A 19,570-nucleotide genomic window follows, 5' to 3' on the forward strand; every position below is an offset into this window, starting at 1 on the left:
TCAGTAGTATGGTTTCATCCTTTTATCTGATGCACTATTAAACCCTCCACACAGCTTCCTAGAATGTTGGAATTAGAAGGTCACTTGGGGACATATACCCCTATCTCCCATGTAACGTGGTAAACTGTTTTTTTTTTTTTTTTTTGAGTTGGAGTCTCACTCTGTCACCCAGACTGGAGTGCAGTGGCCGCTCCCGGCCACCGCAGCCTCGACCTGCTAGGCTCCGGCGATCCTTCCGCCTCAGCCTTCCGAGTAGCCGGAATTACAGGCGCGTGCTACCATGCCCGGCTGATTTTTTGATTTATTGTAGAGATGAGGTCTCGCTGCCCAGGCGGGTCTCGAACCCACGGGCTCAGGCAATCCACTCACCCCAGCCTCCCAAAGGCGCGGGATTACAGACTGAGCCACCGAGTCCGGCTGTGGTAAACTGTTTTAAGGCATTCCTGAGAGACGACCCTTTGGCCTCTTCTTGAATAATTCCAGTGACCAGTGACGGGGAGCTTACTACTGCACAAGGCAGCCCATTCTCTGATTGGTCTGCTCTCATTGTTACAATGTTATTCCTTATATTGAGACAAAACTGCCTCCCAGTAACCTCCACCCATTGGTCCTAGTTCTGACTTCTGGAGCAACACAGAACCAATCTACTAATCTACTCCCTCCTGTACTTGACAGCCTTTCACCATACTCGAATGTAAGTATAAAACACCTCACAAGTAATCCTAACCATAAATGCTTATACGTATGCCTATGCACATTCCCGTGAATATATGTGACTACCCGTGCCAATGTTTTATCCGCTATAATGGATAATCAAGAGCTGACATATATTGTGGCTACAAGCTACCCCTATCTGGCTGGGTTTGAGAAGTTTGCATTTCATGATACAAAATGCCAGGTATTTGAAAAAATGGAGACAAGAGAGTATAGAAATCATCTGTTTTATTTTTTGTTAGCGCTCGATGAGATACACTTACACAGAAGTAAAAATTCACATTGATGTTGTGCTTCCTAGCTTGCAAAGCAGGTCCCTTACATATTTTACTTAACCCATATCAAAACCTGCAAGCAATATGCTTCTATTTCCTCTTCCTTACCGATAAGAACATTGACTATCTAGAAAGGTTACATGAACAAGAGCAAATACTAGACAAAGAAGAATTAAGCCTGACTGACATCTCAAACCTCACACACAGTAAGCAGAGGCAGGCCCTGAGTGTATGTTGAAGAAATAATTTGGCTTTTATGGAAAATATTTTGACATTTCTTCTTTGCTACTACAAAACCAAAGCAGAAAGGAGTCTCTTCCCTGGTTCTCTTCGTTGGAGGTGATGAGTGAGGTGTGAAGGTAATTACCTAAGGAGGCTGCTGCACTAAATCACGCTGATCTGTCTTTGGTGGTTGTGTTGAACTTCGGGAAATGATCGCCAGTGCTTTATAGCTTTTCATGGATGACTGCACTATTTCTTCCTCTTGGAATTCTCTTTTGGTTAACAGAAACTAGTGCTGAAAAACAGAGTTCATTTTTTTGCCTTCCTGAAAATATCTTCACTGAATTACTTTTGCAGAACATGATGCAACCTTCCTAGATTCTCTGCCTCTCCTGCCATGGGCTGCGTGAGCGTGACTGTTGTGTGTGAATAATGGCTGAAGATTCTAAATCTGTTTCACAAATCACCAGGCACAGTCAACCACTTTAACCTCACACCGTAGTGTCATGATCATAAGCCACCCACACCCCCTCAACAAGTTCTTAGGAAGACACATGAGATTAGAGACACAAATGCTTTTAGGAAGAAGAGTGTTTTAAAGACACAAGCAATGCTTTGTGATTTCTCACCTCCCAAGAAGGATTCTCCCTTGGATGACTCAGTAACACATGTTTTTGAGATGTTTTCCCACAATCCTCCATTGTCTTCAGCATCCTCTCATCTCTTTACTGTACCCTTTTCCCAGCTTTTGTCACTTCTCCCTTCCAAAGCTCCCAGCTGCCTAGAGAAAACCTTCCCTGTGAAATCTCTTCAAATTGTGTTCTCCTGGAGAAAGGCCCAAGCTCTGGAACTTTTCCCCTTTTACTGCACTCTCCCTCAGGCTTCAGTTATCTGCCCATGTTTCCCAGAATTCAATGGAATAAATCTTTGGAGGTGGAATTTGACAGATCGAGGGGAGGTATTTGGGTGTAGGGCAGATTACATCCGGGTAATGCTTTTCTTCCGCCTCCAGGGGTTTGGCTGAAAAGAAAGCACGCCTACATCTGCCTGGCAGCCATCTGGGCCTATGCTTCCTTCTGGACTACCATGCCCTTGGTAGGTCTGGGGGACTACGCACCTGAGCCCTTCGGAACCTCGTGCACTCTGGACTGGTGGCTGGCCCAGGCCTCGGTAGGGGGCCAGGTTTTCATCCTGAACATCCTCTTCTTCTGCCTCTTGCTCCCAACGGCTGTGATCGTGTTCTCCTACGTAAAGATCATTGCCAAGGTTAAGTCCTCTTCCAAAGAAGTAGCTCATTTCGACAGTCGGATCCATAGTAGCCATGTGCTGGAAATGAAACTGACCAAGGTAACTGTACTATAATTTACACAAATGTTTTCTGATCACTTAAGACTTCACAGGGCAAAAAGGATAGGGGATATTAGAGATTAGGAGAACTTAGAATCTCCATTCTTTAAGACTCGCCTGCCCAGGCGGGTCTCGAACCCGTGGGCTCAGGCAATTCACTCACCCCTACAACAAATCAAAAAAATTAGCTGGACGTGGCAGTGCATGCCTGTAATTCCGGCTACTTGGAAGGCTGAGGTGGATTGCCGGAGCCCAGCAGGTCGAGGCTGCGGTGGCTGGGAGCAGCCACTGCACTCTGGGTGACAGAGTGAGACTCCAACTCAACAAAAAAAAAAAAAAAAAAAAAAAAAAAAAGAACTTCTAAACTTTGTTATTGCTTATCTGGGCCTTTGCAGTATCTTTCTCCTCTGTCCCCTCACTTTCTCTCTGTTTCCTGCACACACACACACACACACACACACACACACGGATTTTTAGTATCTACCAAATTTATACAATGGATTCTTTGGGGGATTTTATCTCTATTGAGTAGGGTATTAATGATTCTTAATAATTATTTCAGTATAAGAATAACTTGTATGACTCATAATGCCCCACAGTATTAACTGTTTTGCATGGGCTTTGGGACATCCTTAGGGACATTCTACTATTCAAATTATTACAGAGTAAGAATTTGCCATACATTGTTTCCCATGGGAAGCTTGTGTTCACACAAGAGCAATTTCTGCAGGGTTGAATCCCTTAGTAATGCTAGTTTCAGAGTTGGCAGTTCTTTAGATATTGTGGTGTAAGGAAAGAACATACAATCTAACAACAGACCAGAATTTTAGTTCTATCACTGGCACTTGCCAAGTTTGTGACCCAGGGCTAGACTCTTGGTTTTTTTGAATCCCTGTTTCCTTATTGTGTAACAGGAATAGTAACATCTATCTCAATGGGTTATGGTGGAAAATCAAGGAGATAAAGCATGTTGTCACCTGGTACATGGTAGGTATTAAAGGAACCGGGTTTCTCCTTTACCCTTATGCCTTTTAAGAATCCCTGGTCAAGTTTAAAGCAGTAGTCTTCATGCTTTCACATATCTCACCCCTATGTTGAAAAAATACTTTCCAACATGTACCCTCAATAGAAATGACATACAGGTAATATCATCAAACGGTGTATTAAACATTAGCACACCCTAATTTCTGTCTCACATTTTAAAGATAAAAATAAATGTAGATTTAAGTTCTAATAATTTCTTCCTGTATCTGAATCAAGCACACTGATCAATATCCCACCCGCAAGTGTCCTCATGGCCCACTTTAGAGACTACTAGTCTCAGGGACCCACAGCAACTAAGTTCCTCTCAAACCAGAGATGGCCTTGATCCTAGGAATAGTCCTCTCTTCAAGTTGCAGAATGTTTGGAATTGTGCGAAGATTCCTTAATTCTTTAATGTGAACTAAAGATTCTTGATGCCTCCAGTTCATTTTTATACCCTAAACCCTACATGCTGAGTAGAAGAAGCTTTGAGAGTCATTTTCATTACTCTAAATCTGTATTGATAACTTCATAATGGAGCAGTTCTTGGATCAAAATGCAGAATCAGGAATTATGATCTACTTCTGTCTTATAATTGGCTGTAAAGTAGGAAGATATTGCATAAAATATAGCATTATGAATTGGGTTCCTCATTTCTAGCTCTCCCTTTAGCTCTTATCTGTAATTCTTAAGAAATAAATTTAATCTAAGTAAATAAATCCCAATTAAATTCTAATTACATTTAGTACAAATCCTACTCTGTACCAGGTACCATTTTAGGAAATGGATAAATGCACTGATAGTGAATATTTTCCTTCTTAATCATTTATGGAAGAAGTGTGTCCAGAGAAACAATGCGATGTTCATCACAGTGGTGTGTGGGTTGAAGTTTACCTGACAGCCTTGTAGTTTGACATATCATAAAGTTGCTGTGAAGTCTAATGATTTGCTTTTTTCTCACCATTCCCCTCATCTCTCTGTTTGCCATTCCACAACTATGTTATTGGCCTTGAGACACTGTTGATCTTTCTCAATGACTCTGGGTCTGGGTCCAGATTCCCATGAGACCATCTCCAATTTCCCCCAGTTTGTTACTCATCGTGTTTGTTTTTATTAGTTAAATTGTTTAACTCCACTCACTCACATTCTATCATCTTGTTCTGTATGTTTTCTTGAGGGGTGAGCAGCTTATTTAGTCAATATTTCTGAAATTCATTTAATATTATAAGGTATAGCTCAGCATACACCATTTGATTTGGTTTGTACTTATTCTGCTTGACTTGGATGGTGTAGTTCAAATAGCTAGGCTCATTTTAGATCAGATTAACCAAAGAAATGTTAATGAAGTATAGTCATACATCTGCATAATTTCATTACATATATATTTATATTCTTTCAATTTATATACTAAATAACATTAGATCATATCATAAGTAATATTATACAATATGTCTATATTTCTTAACCAAAGAAATGTTAAATAAAATACAGGCATGCATACATATAATTTTGTTATATGTAATTTATATTCTTTTAACTTATATGCTAAATGACATTTTATCATATAATATGTAATATTATACAATATATCTATATTTCATTTGTATATATGAAACCTACATTAAAATAACCTAAATATGAAATGTTTCTAATTATTATTACTTGTGCAAAAAATTTAAGTCAAAGTTAAACACAAGTTTTGTGATAACTTCTGTACTAAATTTTCAATTACTACTCAATTTTGACCTTGATTTTTCCTATTGAGTGAAAATAAGTGGAAACAACCTTTCACTGGCCTTTTCCTAGTTTAGAAGCCTTTCCTCTCATTTAACTACTGCTCAGAATTGTCAATTTGCTTATTCACTTGGTGCTTCTGATCTTCAGAATAGCCTGGTCTAAAAGCTTATTACTTCAAGGCTACCTTCCTGGATTCAAGGATCAAAATCACTTTGTTTTATGTGTACTCTAATTATTTCTAGCTGAGTTATTATAAAAGCCTGCATTCTGCTGGCCTGATTTTTGTCAAGCTAAAAATTGGCATTCCATCTACAAACCTTTCTTTTCTTTGTAGCTTTCCTCTAATTAATTAAAAAATGATGGTTTTGCTTCTTTTGTAGATACCTGAAATTTCACAGACTACAAACAGGTGTGCTCACTCTCTCTCTCTTTGACTAACTATATTTTTCTGACTCAATATAATCTTGTTTCTATGCCTGAATTTGACCTTGCAAAACAAATTTCATGTTGAACAATGAGGATAAATTCTGTTGAATCAGGGATTCCCTCCTTTTCCCAGGGCTACCTAAAATTTCAGGGAGGTGGGTATGGTTTCCTCATCCGGTTGTTGTCATTCATTGACCCTGTCATTGCTGAGATATTTAGGATTCCTCTGGTCTCAGTTACAGTTGTCATGGGTCACTTTGCATCTTCCTTATTCCAACTACAAGGCCTTTTTAGGCACATCGACACTGCAAATTGCTTTCCCATTTTTCTACTGGAACCCATCAGGAGAATGTTGGGTGCTTGGTTGGGTCCCTGGGTAGGAAGGCACAAGACTTCTGCTTCCATATCTCCAAATGATTGAGGTTTCTATTATTCTTCTACCCCCATTCCTGGCCCTTGTGCTCAGCTCAGTGGGGTAGGTTAAAGACACCTTCTCAAGGTCAGTCACTGGCTCCTCTGATGTCTTCCCTTGCTCTTGGACTGTGGGCCCTTTACTACTCTGGAGTAGGAAAACTGGCTCTTCCATGTGTATTCTCTAAATTGTTCACATAGTAATCTTAATGTCCTGATTCCCTTAGGCCTCTGGCTATAAATATGGAAAGTCATCCCCCCCATTCAAAACCCTTTTCTTATAACTATTTTCTTCCCTGTAAGTTTCAAATTTCCCTTTTGAAACTCAGAAATGAATGCTTTACTTCTTTGGGTATTTCTGCTTGTAAAAATCGCCACACACTGTAGCGAACTTTTTTTTTTTTTTTTTGAGTTGAAGTCTCACTCTGTCGCCCAGACTGGAGTGCAGTGGCTGCTCCCGGCCACTGCAGCCTCGACCTGCTGGGCTCCAGTGATCCTTCCGCCTCGGCCTTCCAAGTAGCCGGAATTACAGGCATGCGCACCACACCTGGCTGATTTTTTGATTTATTGTAGAGATGAGGTCTCGCCACCCAGGTGGGTCTCGAACCCGTGGGCTCAGGCAATCCACTCACCTCAGTCTCCCAAAGGCGCGGGATTACAGGCTGAGCCACCGAGCCCGGCTGCGAACATTTTTACTGTTGATTTAATGAGGGGGACGGTAGAGTGACAGGAAGGCAATTCCAGAAGCATGAATTATTTTTCCAGAAATTATTATGTCTGCAAGTTGGTATTTCATTTAGCACACATGGATCATCTAGAGTGTTCCAGGCCTACAGTTAGTATTTAGATCCTGTGGACACCTGGATTCCTCTTAGTGTCCTTTATTTATACCAGAAAGCCTTCTGAATTTCCCCTGGTTAGTGTTAAGTTCCCTTGCTATGGGCCATCAAATCACTGGCACATTACCTGTAGTGATGCTTGTTGTGGTATACTGAATCACATGTTTGTAACTCTGCTTTGCCAGGTAGTAAGTGAGGTGAGGGCAAGTTCTGTGGAGCCTTTTTGCTTTGAACTCTATTAAGATAATTTGAATAAACACATAAAAAAATAAACGAAGTTAATCTAGCTACTTTGGTGAACCTTAAGAGATTACCTTGATCTCTGACTTCAGTGCCTCTGTTCCTTTTATACCTGACGGGGCATTTTGTTTCACATTCCTCTTTCACACTGAATGTGAAATCTTTTAAAAACTCTTCAGCATAAAGCTCTGTTCCCCTTAAATGACTCCTCTTCTTTATAGCTCATTAAATGCTGTTTATATTGAGCAATCAGTGTCAGAGGGCCTCCGGTATGGACTCTAAGTGTAGTTTGTGGGAATACTGAGCTGTTTTGTTTGAAAAACAAACAATTAGTTAATTATGCCCCCCTGTTCTTTGTTTAAATGTCACTTCTCTTTTTTTTTGTTTTTTTTGAGTTGGAGTCTCACTCTGTCACCCAGACTGGAGTGCAGTGACCGCTCCCGGCCACTGCAGCTTCGATCTGCTGGGCTCCGGCAATCCTTCCACCTCAGCCTTCCAAGTAACTGGAACTACAGTCTTGCGCTACCACGCTCGGCTAATTTTTTTTGATTTATTGTAGAGATGAGGTCTCACCGAGTTGCTTAGGCGGGTCTCAAACCCGCGGGCTCAGGCAAACCACTCACCTCAGCCTCCCAAGGCGCAGGATTACAGGTTGAGCCACCAAGTCCGGCTTAAATGTCACTTCTCAGAAAAGCATTTCCAAAACTGAATTCAAGTTTTCCTATTATAATGTTTTATTGCAACCTTTACATTTTCTTCTTGGTGCTTGACACAATTTTTAATTAATTTACAATTTCATACTTATTTTTGTGGTTATTCTTTCAACATCTGTCTTTACCACCGCTCAGTAAAGTCTCAGGGGAGAACAACCTTGTCTTTTTGTTCTCTTTGTGTCCCCAGGACCTAACACAATGCCTCATACATGGTAAGTGCTTAATATATATTTGCTGAAGGAAGGAATAATTAGTTCAAGCCCACTTAATTATGAAAACAAAATTCAAACTAGAAGCCAATTCCAATTTTGCCAGTAGCTCACTGAGAGGTGGGTGTCACATAGTCTGTATTTGTTATTTATTTTGGCTGCCAGTGGCTGAGCCCCTTCTGTGTCTGAGGAATTTTCAATATTTTGTGCTCTGCTGGGAGTTGGAGGAGGAACAATGTGCCTCTTAATTTAGAAGACACTCAAAGGACCACACATGATGACTCTCCCCTGCAACCCCAGTACTTTGGGAGGTTGAGGTGGGAGAATTGCTTGAGCCCAGGAATTTTTGAGACCAGCCTGGGCAACAAAGCAAGACTCCATCTCTAAAAAAAAAAAAAAGAAAAGAAAAGAAAAATTAGCCGGGTGTGGTGGTGTACACCTATAGTTCTAGCTACATGGGAGGCTGAGGCAGGAGAATCACTTGAGTCCATGAGGTCAAGGCTGCAGTGAGTCGTGATTGTGTCACTGCACTACAGCCTGGGTGACAGAGTGAGACCTTGTCTCAAAAAAAAAAAAGACACCAAAACTACTAGTCAATCATTTCCCAAGATTTTTCTGCAACTAGAGCACAGCTATGGACTGAAGTACCAGTCATCGGCTTGTCTCAGCAACTAGTGACATCAGGTCAAGGGGCAAGGAGTTCTATCCCAAGACAGTGGCTACAGCAGCAGTGGTTTCTGCATCAGAACCAGTTCACTATCGTAGTTTGGGTATCATTTTTGTCTGCTTGGTCTCAATTCTAAATGCAGCATTCCCAGAGATGCTGCTCTATATTGACCAATATTCTTTAAATTAATTCCTTTTCTGCCTTACTCAGCCAAAGGCAATCTCTGTTGCTTGCAATTGAGGATCTTGATTGATTCATCTAGGGCTAACCATCTAATTTCTTTGGACCTTAGTTTCTCATCTGTGAAAGGAAGTGGAGGAAGGAAATTAAGTGATATCTCAGCCACCTTCTAAAACTCTGAGGTTCTGTGAAAATGACTAGATTGGCTCCATTATTATTATTATTTTTATTATTTTTTAATTTTTTACTTTTTTTGAGTTGGACTCTCACTCTGTCGCCCAGACTGGAGTGCAGTGGCTGCTCCCGGCCACTGCAGCCTCAACCTGCTGGGGCTCAGGCGATCCTTCCGCCTCAGCCTTCCAAGTAGCTGGAACTACAGGTGCGCGCTACCACGCCCGGCTAATTTTTTGATTTATTGTAGAGATGAAGTCTTGCCTGCCCAGGCGGGTCTCGAACCCGCGGGCTTAGGCAATCTACTCACCTCAGCCTCCCAAAGGTGCGGGATTACAGGCAGAGCCACCGAGCCTGGCTGGCTCAATTATTTAAAGGTCTATGGAAATACCCCTTACTACGAAAGCCACTTGGCCTCTTAATCTGAGTATTTGTTCTCCTCCAAGCAATATTACCACCCTACCTCAAGGGCCTTGGTTCATCTGTAATGAACAGTGAAGTTGCCCTTGTTTTGTTGAACCCGATACTTGTAAATGATTTTCTGTTCTTTAAACCAGCCAGTGCCTCATTGGGGAATATTGTGTTCAGTTTTGGTCCAAAACCCCAAAACACAGTTGTATAGAGTGATATGACCTAATTTGCCTCCTCTCTTCAATTGCAGCTTTTGCTTGTTTATAGAGTAGTGGTATTTTAAGATTTGAGAAAATTGCAACTAGGAAGTATGGACTTCTTCTTTTACTTTTTGTTTTTAGTAAGTATGGATTCATATTTTTTGCTTGGATCACAACCAGGGCTAACATATGGTAGGTGCACCAAAGATCTCAGACAATTTTTTCTTTTCAAGTTTATGGAAGAGGGTCTAGGACAGTTGGCCTTAATTGTCATCCTATGGATAAAATAGAAGGAAGGAAGAAATTCAAGCTAGGCATGCTCAAAGTTGTTAATTACCTAATTTCTTATAAGGTAGTATGAAAACTAAGTCTAACCACATATATGTGTGTGTGTGCATATATATATGAATTGAGGGCCAATGAAGGTTGTCATTGATGGGGAGTAAATCCATTAACTTGCTAGCTGGACCCAAGATAGAAAAGTCAGATCTTATCATCCTTCTGTGCTTGTCAATTGTGTGCTCTCCTGAAGCAGGTAGGTCCCTCTGCTTTCCTCTTCTCTCAATACATAGATATGGTTATCTTTCCTGGTAACTGCTATCACACCCCAGTCACTAACATATCTTTGCTATCACAGTCTAACTGGTGCTGTAATGTGATTCAATCTTGTTACTGAAAGGGGAATTTATTCCATCTCTTTGGCCCTCCTTTCCAGCCTTTACTTACGTCAATCCTGTGTCATCTTTTTATCTACTGCATTTTTCAAGGTGGCATGCAGCTTCAAATGTTAGCTGAAGTTTTGTTCATACCTGGGCAAAGAAGCCTTGTGAGAGGAATGAGGAACCCCTTCTAAAATGGTGGTTCCTAGAGAATCTGGGATTCTGCCCCACCCACATTGGTGGGTGGAGCTGAACCATGACTGATATCATGGAGTTACCCAGAGTATCAATGCCAGTGACTTTTCCATTGTTGCACACCACTTCTGCAAATTAAGAGGACAGGAATTCCATTCTTTGAAATCTTTTCTACTGGCATGATTTAGAGAAACTGCACCCAAAGGCACAACCGTGTGTGTATATATATGTATATATACAAAACTTGGAGAATTTACTTTCAACCATATTATTCTATTATTGCTTTAATTGGTTAATTTGCTGGAATTGAGCAATTGTGAATGATATCCTTTCGTTACACAATGGCAGCTTGAACTAGAACTGGAAAGCGCCTATATCCCTTGGTCCTCTGCAGCAAGATGTTCTTAAAATGAACTGGGTTGCAGATGTGTGATTCTTTTGTAGAAGCTAAACACGTACTCTGTGAATTTCCTCCCACAAAACTGTCTAATTTAGGATTTGAAGTTTTGCTGCTTTTCCAGTGACCCAAAAGGCAGTGAAAAAGTGAAGCCATTAAAAAATAAACAACTAACTTCAGAAAGGTTGACAGGTACAGGTGCCTGTGTTAGAACTGGTTTAAGGATATCTGGGATACAAATTTTGGAAAATAGAAATGAGAACACACTTAGAATTGAGGAAAGTGAGAAATGAACTGGTGGAAAGATTAAACATATTCCAAACTGAGGAGAAAGTTCTGGAAAAAATAGAGGATAACATGAAAATTTTGAAAACTTTTGTGGCATATATCTGAAAATAGTTTTAATATTTAAATGTTCAATATTTTGTGGAGTATATTTTAAAATGAAAAGGTTATGGAAAATAAACATGCCTTATATTAATTTTATATTTACTTCAAAAACATAAATAACATTTGACTGTACCCTTTAGGCCTAGCTTTTTATCCCATCCCTCTTTCTGCTCTAAACTCAATTTCTAGTCTTTCAACTTAACATATTTAGCTTTATTCTAATTCCAATGATTCATTTGCTATGTGTTTATAAAACTGAAGTATATTTAATTCTTCTATGTTCTTTTAAAAAGGATAACATAATGCAAATGTTTTAAGTGTTTCCTGTTTCCCAGTTGCACACTCCTCTAAAAGTAGAAGGCATGTAAAATGTAGAAAGTATTATGGACTAAGTGCTGATCTATTTTTTGTCAATGACTTTGGCTGAGACACAGAAAATGGCTTTTGAGATACTGTGTACTCATCATATGACTCACCAAAGAAGCAAAGATGGTGCTATATTAAGTCCCCAGACATCTGCTAAAGCAAGCTTTATTTATATAGTTAGTGTTTACTTGGGGGTTTAGAAAAAGAAGGCCCTCACTGTGAGCTTTGAGGCATCTATTCCACTTACAAACAGAAGTCACTTGGACTAAACCAAATAAAAATTTCCCCTGGTTAAGTTTCTGTAGAAAAATGGAAACCCAGGTCCAGTGGGAGAGCTGCATGTGTGCATTAGACCTTGGCAGTTTATAACGGCTAGAATAGGTAAGAGTTGGGCTCAGGACCCTAAGACAAGTCTGCAGGACATGCAGGAGGTCCGGGCTCTCTTGATGCCTATCTTGGGGTTTTATATCCTCTGTAAAATGGAACAACACAGATATTGTTAAGATTGGTCTCCACTGCAGCTAATTTTCAGAGACAAACCTTGAAATTATTGGGTGGTATTTTATTTTATTACTATTTTTTATTTTAGGGGTATACGTGCATGTTGATTACATGGGTATACAGTGTGGTGGTGAGTTGTGTTCTTCTGTTAAGCCTGGCACTCAAATGAGGTGGATTGCCCTGAGTGGAGTTTTAGAACCTGAAATTTTAGAGCAGATTTTCCATAATTCATTCCTATATGTCCCACAAAAGGTGGGTTCCCAGGGCAAACACACCCCAAAAGCAAACTGTTCCACAGGTCAAGTAGACTGAGGTCTGTTGACCATTCCCTGCAAACCTCTAAAGCACACGTGAAAGCATACCATGACCTGATTATAAAAAAAAATATACAATCAAACATCTAAACCAAAAAAGCATTCACAGATATTGCTGTTTTAACTATTTTTAATAAAACATTTTGTGTCTCACTCCTTATCATTTATCCTTTACATAACAGGTCGTGACCCTGATTTGGGGAATTGTTTTACTTCTTAAATTAGGGGATGGGAAAAGAGGAGGTAATGTCTAGCCTTAGATAGCTTCGTCCTTACTCAGAGATAAAAGGCAGGTTAACTTTTCCTTGAATTCTCTCATTAAAATCCTAAAGATGGATCCAATCACAATCACTTGAGTTTTGTGCAGATTCCTGTTCCTATTATTGTATTTGGAGGCATGTGTACTCTGATCAGACCTGGGTCATGTGACGCCTATGAAGTCAACTCTATCAAACAGCCTGGGAGGTAGAGGGCTGCTGGGAATACTAAGGTAGGTGGTAAACTGGGGAGATGAAAATAAGGCAAACACACAAACAAAAACAGGTGTCTACAACTCAGAAGGCTGATATGTATAGTTTCATTATTTATTTTACAGAAAAAATATTCTAGTAGATAACGGTATAAGAGTTTGAGGCTAGTATACTCTCTCAATTAGAGCTTGAAATATCTCATTTAAAATAAAAACCAAATCTTTGACTTCACTTGTCAGTCTCAGTATTCTGAGGAAGATCCATCTTATTTCTTGTTTAGACTCTTGCCTTAGCAGGCCTGCTAAGTGTAGAAATTCTGTGTTGGTAGAGATGTGACTGCTTTGTTTATTTCTTTATCTTCCAAACAAAACATATGGAAGATGCTAAAAAATGCTTGTTAATTGAATGAATAAACAACAATCTTTTTACCTCCTATTTTTTTCTGCTCCATTTTTATTCTACAGGTTAATCTTCCTAAGCAGAGCTGTCATCATGTTTCCTGCTCAAAAGCCTACTAGCATAAAGAATTAAATGCAAGCTTAGTAATATTTTATACAAAATCCTGAATACATGGATGCTATCTTCTTTTTTTTTTATCTCCCTTTGTTGCTTTTTTATACTGAAGTGAGTTGCTCACTAGCTCCTGTATAAACCTCCTACATTCCTGTCTATGCCTTTACTTGTGCTGGTCTCTCTACTAGTCATTTATTTGTACTTGACAAGATGCAGGTTATATGCCATATCCTCCATGAAACCCTTCTAGATTTGCCCAATAGGATATAAATTTGTCCAGCTGGCACTTTAATCATATTCAGCTTTATACTATCGTTATTTGTATTCGAGAGGGATACAAATCAGACCCTCAGTTATATACCTGAGTTATACTCAGTGAATACCACAGCACTTGGCATACTGTCTTGTACAAAGCATTTGTGATAAAGGGTTTGTTGAGTTGAACTGAGATGATGTGTAGGGGTCAGGTAAGTCGTTACACAGCACTAATTAGGACTACATTATTAAAGGAACTGAATTGCAGATGGTGAGAAGCTCATGAGGGTGTTTTCTAATTGTTCTTTAGTCTGAAAGTAAAAAGGCCCCTAAGGTAATTATAATTTTGTGAGAGTGAAAAGTGCTTTCTGAAAAGGTCTTGTTTTATACAACTATGCCATTTTAGCTGAATCTTGATGACTTTATTTTACTTTACACCTAATGAATTTCTGTTATCTGAGCCTCAAACATGAGAAAAACTCAAAAGAAATAATATTTAATAGAGATTTCTGTAGATTCATATTAGAATTTCAAACCATGGTAGAGTTTCTAAATTTCCTGAGGCAAATATGGATGGTTTAAAATTTCATCAAGGTGCACATATTTTCCATCAAGTTTTTAAATGAACGTGTGTTGAAAAGTCTGGAAAGCTGAGGAGCACAGATGTCTTTTTATTTGATTTCTTGCCCCATGTAGGCACAATCTAATGGCTATTATAGGTTTATAGTTTGTGTTATTGGGTACATTCAAATTCTAGAGTAGAGAATGGATAGGATGTGGTAAATGGGATAAAGAATTGTAACCACTTCTGGTTGGACTTTTCTGAAGTCCATATGAAATGATTTCTCTGGACAAGATAAACTGAAAAATAAGAGACTTGGGTGTGAAGAGGTGACCTGCTTCTTCTCCATACCCATCATTTCAGACTCTTGTCTTTTATCAGGTTTTCTTGATTCTGTTTTCTGTGGCCTTCCCTCATTATTAGGTGGCGATGTTGATTTGTGCTGGCTTCCTGATTGCCTGGATTCCTTATGCGGTGGTCTCTGTGTGGTCAGCTTTTGGAAGGCCAGACTCCATTCCCATACAACTCTCTGTGGTGCCAACCCTACTTGCAAAATCGGCAGCGATGTATAATCCCATCATCTACCAGGTCATTGATTACAAATTTGCCTGTTGCCAAACTGGTGGTTTGAAAGCAACCAAGAAGAAGTCTCTGGAAGACTTCAGGTAAAATTTCAGAAGTGAGAAATACATCTCTTTGTTTCAAAATCCTATGGAGTTCAAGCCACTTGGATGTGCTGTCTTCCTAGGGTTAAAGCTCATCGCCTAGGAGTAATGTTAAGGAGAACTTTATTTTCTCCTTATGAAATTTCTGAAATCAAGTAATCGGATGTGTAGGGGTTGTATGATGTGGATAGATAGTGAGAAAGGTGATTTTGCTTTTGATCCTGGAGCAACTAAGATACAGAGCTATGTGTATTTGAACAACCACTATGTATCAATGGCTCTCACCCTCTTTTTCTGGGACCAAATTCATTTTGGTACAAGAATACTGTTTCACATGGCATCACTGCTTCATGTGAGCATAGGAGTTGGGCAGTCACAGAAGGGGAAATGACATTTTTGCTCTGTGCCAGGTTATATTTTTCTATTTTCACAAGATCCCTGTGTTATTCTTTTTTTTTTTTGTCAGATGAGGAGACTGAGATTAAAGTAAGTTTAAGGTTAAGTAAGCTGCCCATGTTTAAACAGAAAATAACAGAGTAGGGATATAAATTCAGGTCTATTGAGTTTCAAAACTATGTTCTCCTGTTCATACTGTTTCGGCTACATGTTGAACAAGAGAGTGTGGGAATCCAACGCTATTTTTCCTAAAGGGTTAAAAGACTGGAGACCCTCATATTTAGTGAACTACCACAGAAAGAAGGAACTGAATACTGCATGTTCTTACTGATCAGCAGGCCCTGATCTCTGGTCACATGAGCACAAAGGTGGGAACAACAGCCGCTGGACACTGCTAAAGGAGGGAGGGAGGGAGGAAAGAGAGACGAGGGGCACGGAGCAACACACTTGGTTCCAGGTCTACTATCAGAGAGAGCTCCCTAGAGGCTCAAACCTCACCTGCATGCAACTTACTTCTGCAGTAAATCCTCACATGTACCCCACAACTCTAAAATGAAAACAAACAAATAAAAAAGACTCAGGATGAGTAAAGTCTTTGGAGTAACTGGTGGTCTTCCATGTCCACTCAGGGCCAATCTTAGTAGCAAAAAGAGGAATAGGCACCTGAATTCATAATCTAGGATGAAGAGTGTCAAGAAGGTCCTGGGTTTGAGCGCTTTTCTTACTCACTTCATGTCTAGATATTGTTCAACCTCTTTCCTTGAGTAAGTAGGGGGCAGTGGATACAATGTAGAACTAGCTATGGGATGATGTGGGTTTTGTCTTGTTCTTTCATTGTGCTCATGTGATTGGCAAATATTTTGAAATTTAGATTTCTTTCCAAAGTCAAATGAAAAAGATGATAAAGAGGTACAAATAAAAGATGGTATTGTCATTGTTGCTGTGGTACAGGAGAAAAGATACACAATTTGTAAATAGAAAAACCAGTGTTTAAGACCGCTATTTACAATTGCTCTATATTTTTGGGCAAGTTAAATACTTAGAGCATAGGATTGGAATGATTACCCATCTCCTAAAGTTGTAGAATTAAGCACAATGGTTGTGTAAGAAGGTCTGGGGACAATTGTTAGCAGTTTTTTTTTTTTTTTCAAATTTTTGGTGGTTAATGCCTTCACTTTTGAATAGTTAAATCCAAAGCTAAAATACATTTATTTTGGAAGTAATAACCCTATGCCCTCATCAGCTATTGATACTTTATTATGAACCCAGGTTGAGAGAATAATTTTAATAGAGCAGTTGTGGGAGAATGTAATGGGGCACTTCTTCATCGGGAGGAGATGGGAATTTGACAGGAATGGCCGCAAGCAAATTTCACCTGCCTCCTAATTTTGCCTCAGACTGGCTCTGTGTTCTGTACATTCACTCACAACTGTGAGCAGCGCATAAATATTCAGTGCTCAACAATGGAAAGAGGGAAATTTATGTGGAGGAAAGTGACTTAGGGCCAGAAACCTTTAGGAAAATCAGCCAGGCGAGAGACAGCTCAGTTCACTTGTTCCCATTAGCCATTTATACGAAATATAGCAATTGTTTTGCTGGAGGAGGGCGAGGGCTATTTCCTTACTCTAGCGTGTCAACTTTCAGTGAGAAAAGCAGGCAGTAGTGATGAACAGCGAAGAACCCTTGGGTTCTAGGGGTTGAAATATCTCTGGGGAAGGAATGCTAGAGAGGTATTGAGTTGCAGATTTTAGAAGATGTTTCAGAGAAGAGCAGAGGGGTGGAGAGTGGCCACCAGAGGTTTCTTTTTTTATCTTTACAAAGAAGCAAAACAAAACAAAACAAAATCTTGTTTATCTCTGTTGTTATTAAGAAACTAAGCAAGCGAGTACTGTGGAGGCCCATGGAGTGAGTTAAGTGATATGAAGAGTTCAGAGTGGTAATGTATTGCCAGAACAATTAAATTAAACCAGATTAATTGATATTGTTCTTTCCTTTTATGAGCTCTGAAATGTATTTGCTTATAAGGGAAGACTGTCTTGGGTCTTGAATTCAAATAATAAAGCTACAACTAATTTTAACAGTTCATGAAAAGTTAAACTCACCCTCTCTACCTTCCCCAGTTGAGTCCCCTGAGATTTTGGTGGAAACTGATGAATCAAAGGAAGAGCCCACCCCATATTTTATAAACAGTGCATTTCCACTCTGGCTGTGTAATGGAGACACCTGGGGAACTTTGATAAATGACCACTGTCTGGACCCTGACTGCAGAAATTTGGCTTTAACTGACCTGGACTGGGCCTAAGCTTCAGTTACTTGACTGTTTACTTCTTCCAGATGACTCTCATACAGTCATTATTGAAAGTCAATGAACCAGAGGCTGAGGAAGGATACCTTGGCAGTGCAGTTCGTGGAGTTCTAGACCTTTGACCTCACCTACACAGAGACCAGCAAGGCCACATATGGTCAGTGACAGAGGAAGGAGCCTTCAGATGCTGGGACAATCTTAGATGGAGAAGAAATGTTCAAAATATTCTGGGAGGTGTACAGTGAAGAATGGAAGCATTGTTATCCTAGTACTTAGTAAACAGACAAACAAAATAAGGGAAAACCAAACCTCAAACTTTGGCATTACTGTTGTAACTAAACCTCCTTGACTGCATTAGCTTGCCGTGCTGTCTTTCCAAGGAGTGTTCTTTCAGTAGGTGAATCACAGAGCCCAGTTGAGTGGTAGGTACGTGTGCAATGGATGTTGTTCTAGAGAACAGAAAGCTCACCATGGCAGAGGGATTGTGCCATAAATAAGTGATGTGCTTTAGAAAGCTCTGCTCAAAGGATTCCTTGACTTTTAATATTCTAAATTGAAATACTATTTTTCATATCTCTCTAATCCAAGTCTTGTGTACATGACCCTCATAGTAGTCGAATACATCTATGTGTATTGTGTATACATGCATGTATATGTGTATACGTGTGTGTATGTATATATAAACTGTATTTTTCTTCTCCTGTCTCTAGGCTGCACACTGTTACCACAGTCAGGAAGTCTTCTGCTGTGCTGGAAATCCATCAAGAGGTATGAAGATTGCTATGATATCCCTCATGGAGACATTTATTCACTTGTTTGCCTCTTCACTGCTGTAAACATTTGATTGTGGCCACATTTTTCTCTTTATATTATATATTTATATTTTGTATACTTCTCCTCTTATTCCTTGAGCCAGGGTTTGCTGGGGAATTCCAATGGCAAAATGAAAACTAGATTATAGAATGCTACTTTAAAAAATATTATTGGTATGAGGGTCCCTGGAAATTTATTTTTATTGTACTTTAAAACCTTTTGTCATGCCAAGCAGAATTAAGTTTGAGATATTAAGAAAAATGTTGAAAAGTTGTATTAGTTGTTGATTAGGGCATTATTTAACTTTATTATATCATTGTCATTATTATTTCTTAATATGGGGTCAGGAGGTAGTTTAGGTGGGTGATCATGTGTGTTGGGTCATGGCTTTTTGACTGGTAGATGCTTTGGTTCTCACAGCCAATCTCTTTTCATGCTTCTGGAGGATCACACTCTGTGTATGGCGATTCTGCAAAGGAGTCCTCTAGGGAAATCATTTTTGCTTCAAATCCCTGAGTGGAAAACTCCTTTGTACCTCCAAAATTGAGGACAAAAATAATTCCCACTGATGATAATTTAACCCATATGGGTTTTTCTCATTAAGTTCTACTTACCAATATAGTGGATGTAACAGGGCATTACAAGTTGTAATTGCTTAAGCAATGAATTTAGTGGAGATAGCTCTTTGTAAGTGGTGCTTCTCCTCCTTGTTTGTTCTTTGTCCTTTCTTTTGTTCATTCTTTCTTTTTTTCAAAAAATACCCTTTGAGGCCTATAGGCAAAGAGATTCAGGTATAAATGAGATGGAATGATTTCAAAGACAGATCCTTGCCCTTTAAGAGCTAGTGAAAAGGGAAAGCATATAAATACTAGGTCCAAATAGGCTGTCTACTCCTGGTATATCTGACCTTCTCTCCTAATCTGATAAGCAGGGCCATCTACCTGTAATTCTTTTAATACAAGGCCCAGGCAAGTGTTCTCCACA

General features: G+C 39.5%; 1 protein-coding gene across 1 annotated transcript in view; it reads left to right on the plus strand.

Annotated features, from left to right (window-relative positions):
- Positions 1-19,570, plus strand: part of OPN5 (opsin 5) — a 42,947-nt gene that overhangs the window by 12,049 nt on the left and 11,328 nt on the right. The window contains exons 4-6 of the mRNA XM_008062681.1: positions 2,224-2,558; positions 14,831-15,072; positions 18,484-18,541. Of these exons, the coding sequence (XP_008060872.1) occupies positions 2,224-2,558; positions 14,831-15,072; positions 18,484-18,541 (635 nt within the window). The remainder of the gene's footprint in view (positions 1-2,223; positions 2,559-14,830; positions 15,073-18,483; positions 18,542-19,570) is intronic.

This window comes from Carlito syrichta, unplaced genomic scaffold (assembly GCF_000164805.1).
Source record: "Carlito syrichta isolate Samal-C Ts95f unplaced genomic scaffold, Tarsius_syrichta-2.0.1 Scaffold305794, whole genome shotgun sequence".
Classification (NCBI taxonomy): domain Eukaryota; kingdom Metazoa; phylum Chordata; class Mammalia; order Primates; family Tarsiidae; genus Carlito; species Carlito syrichta.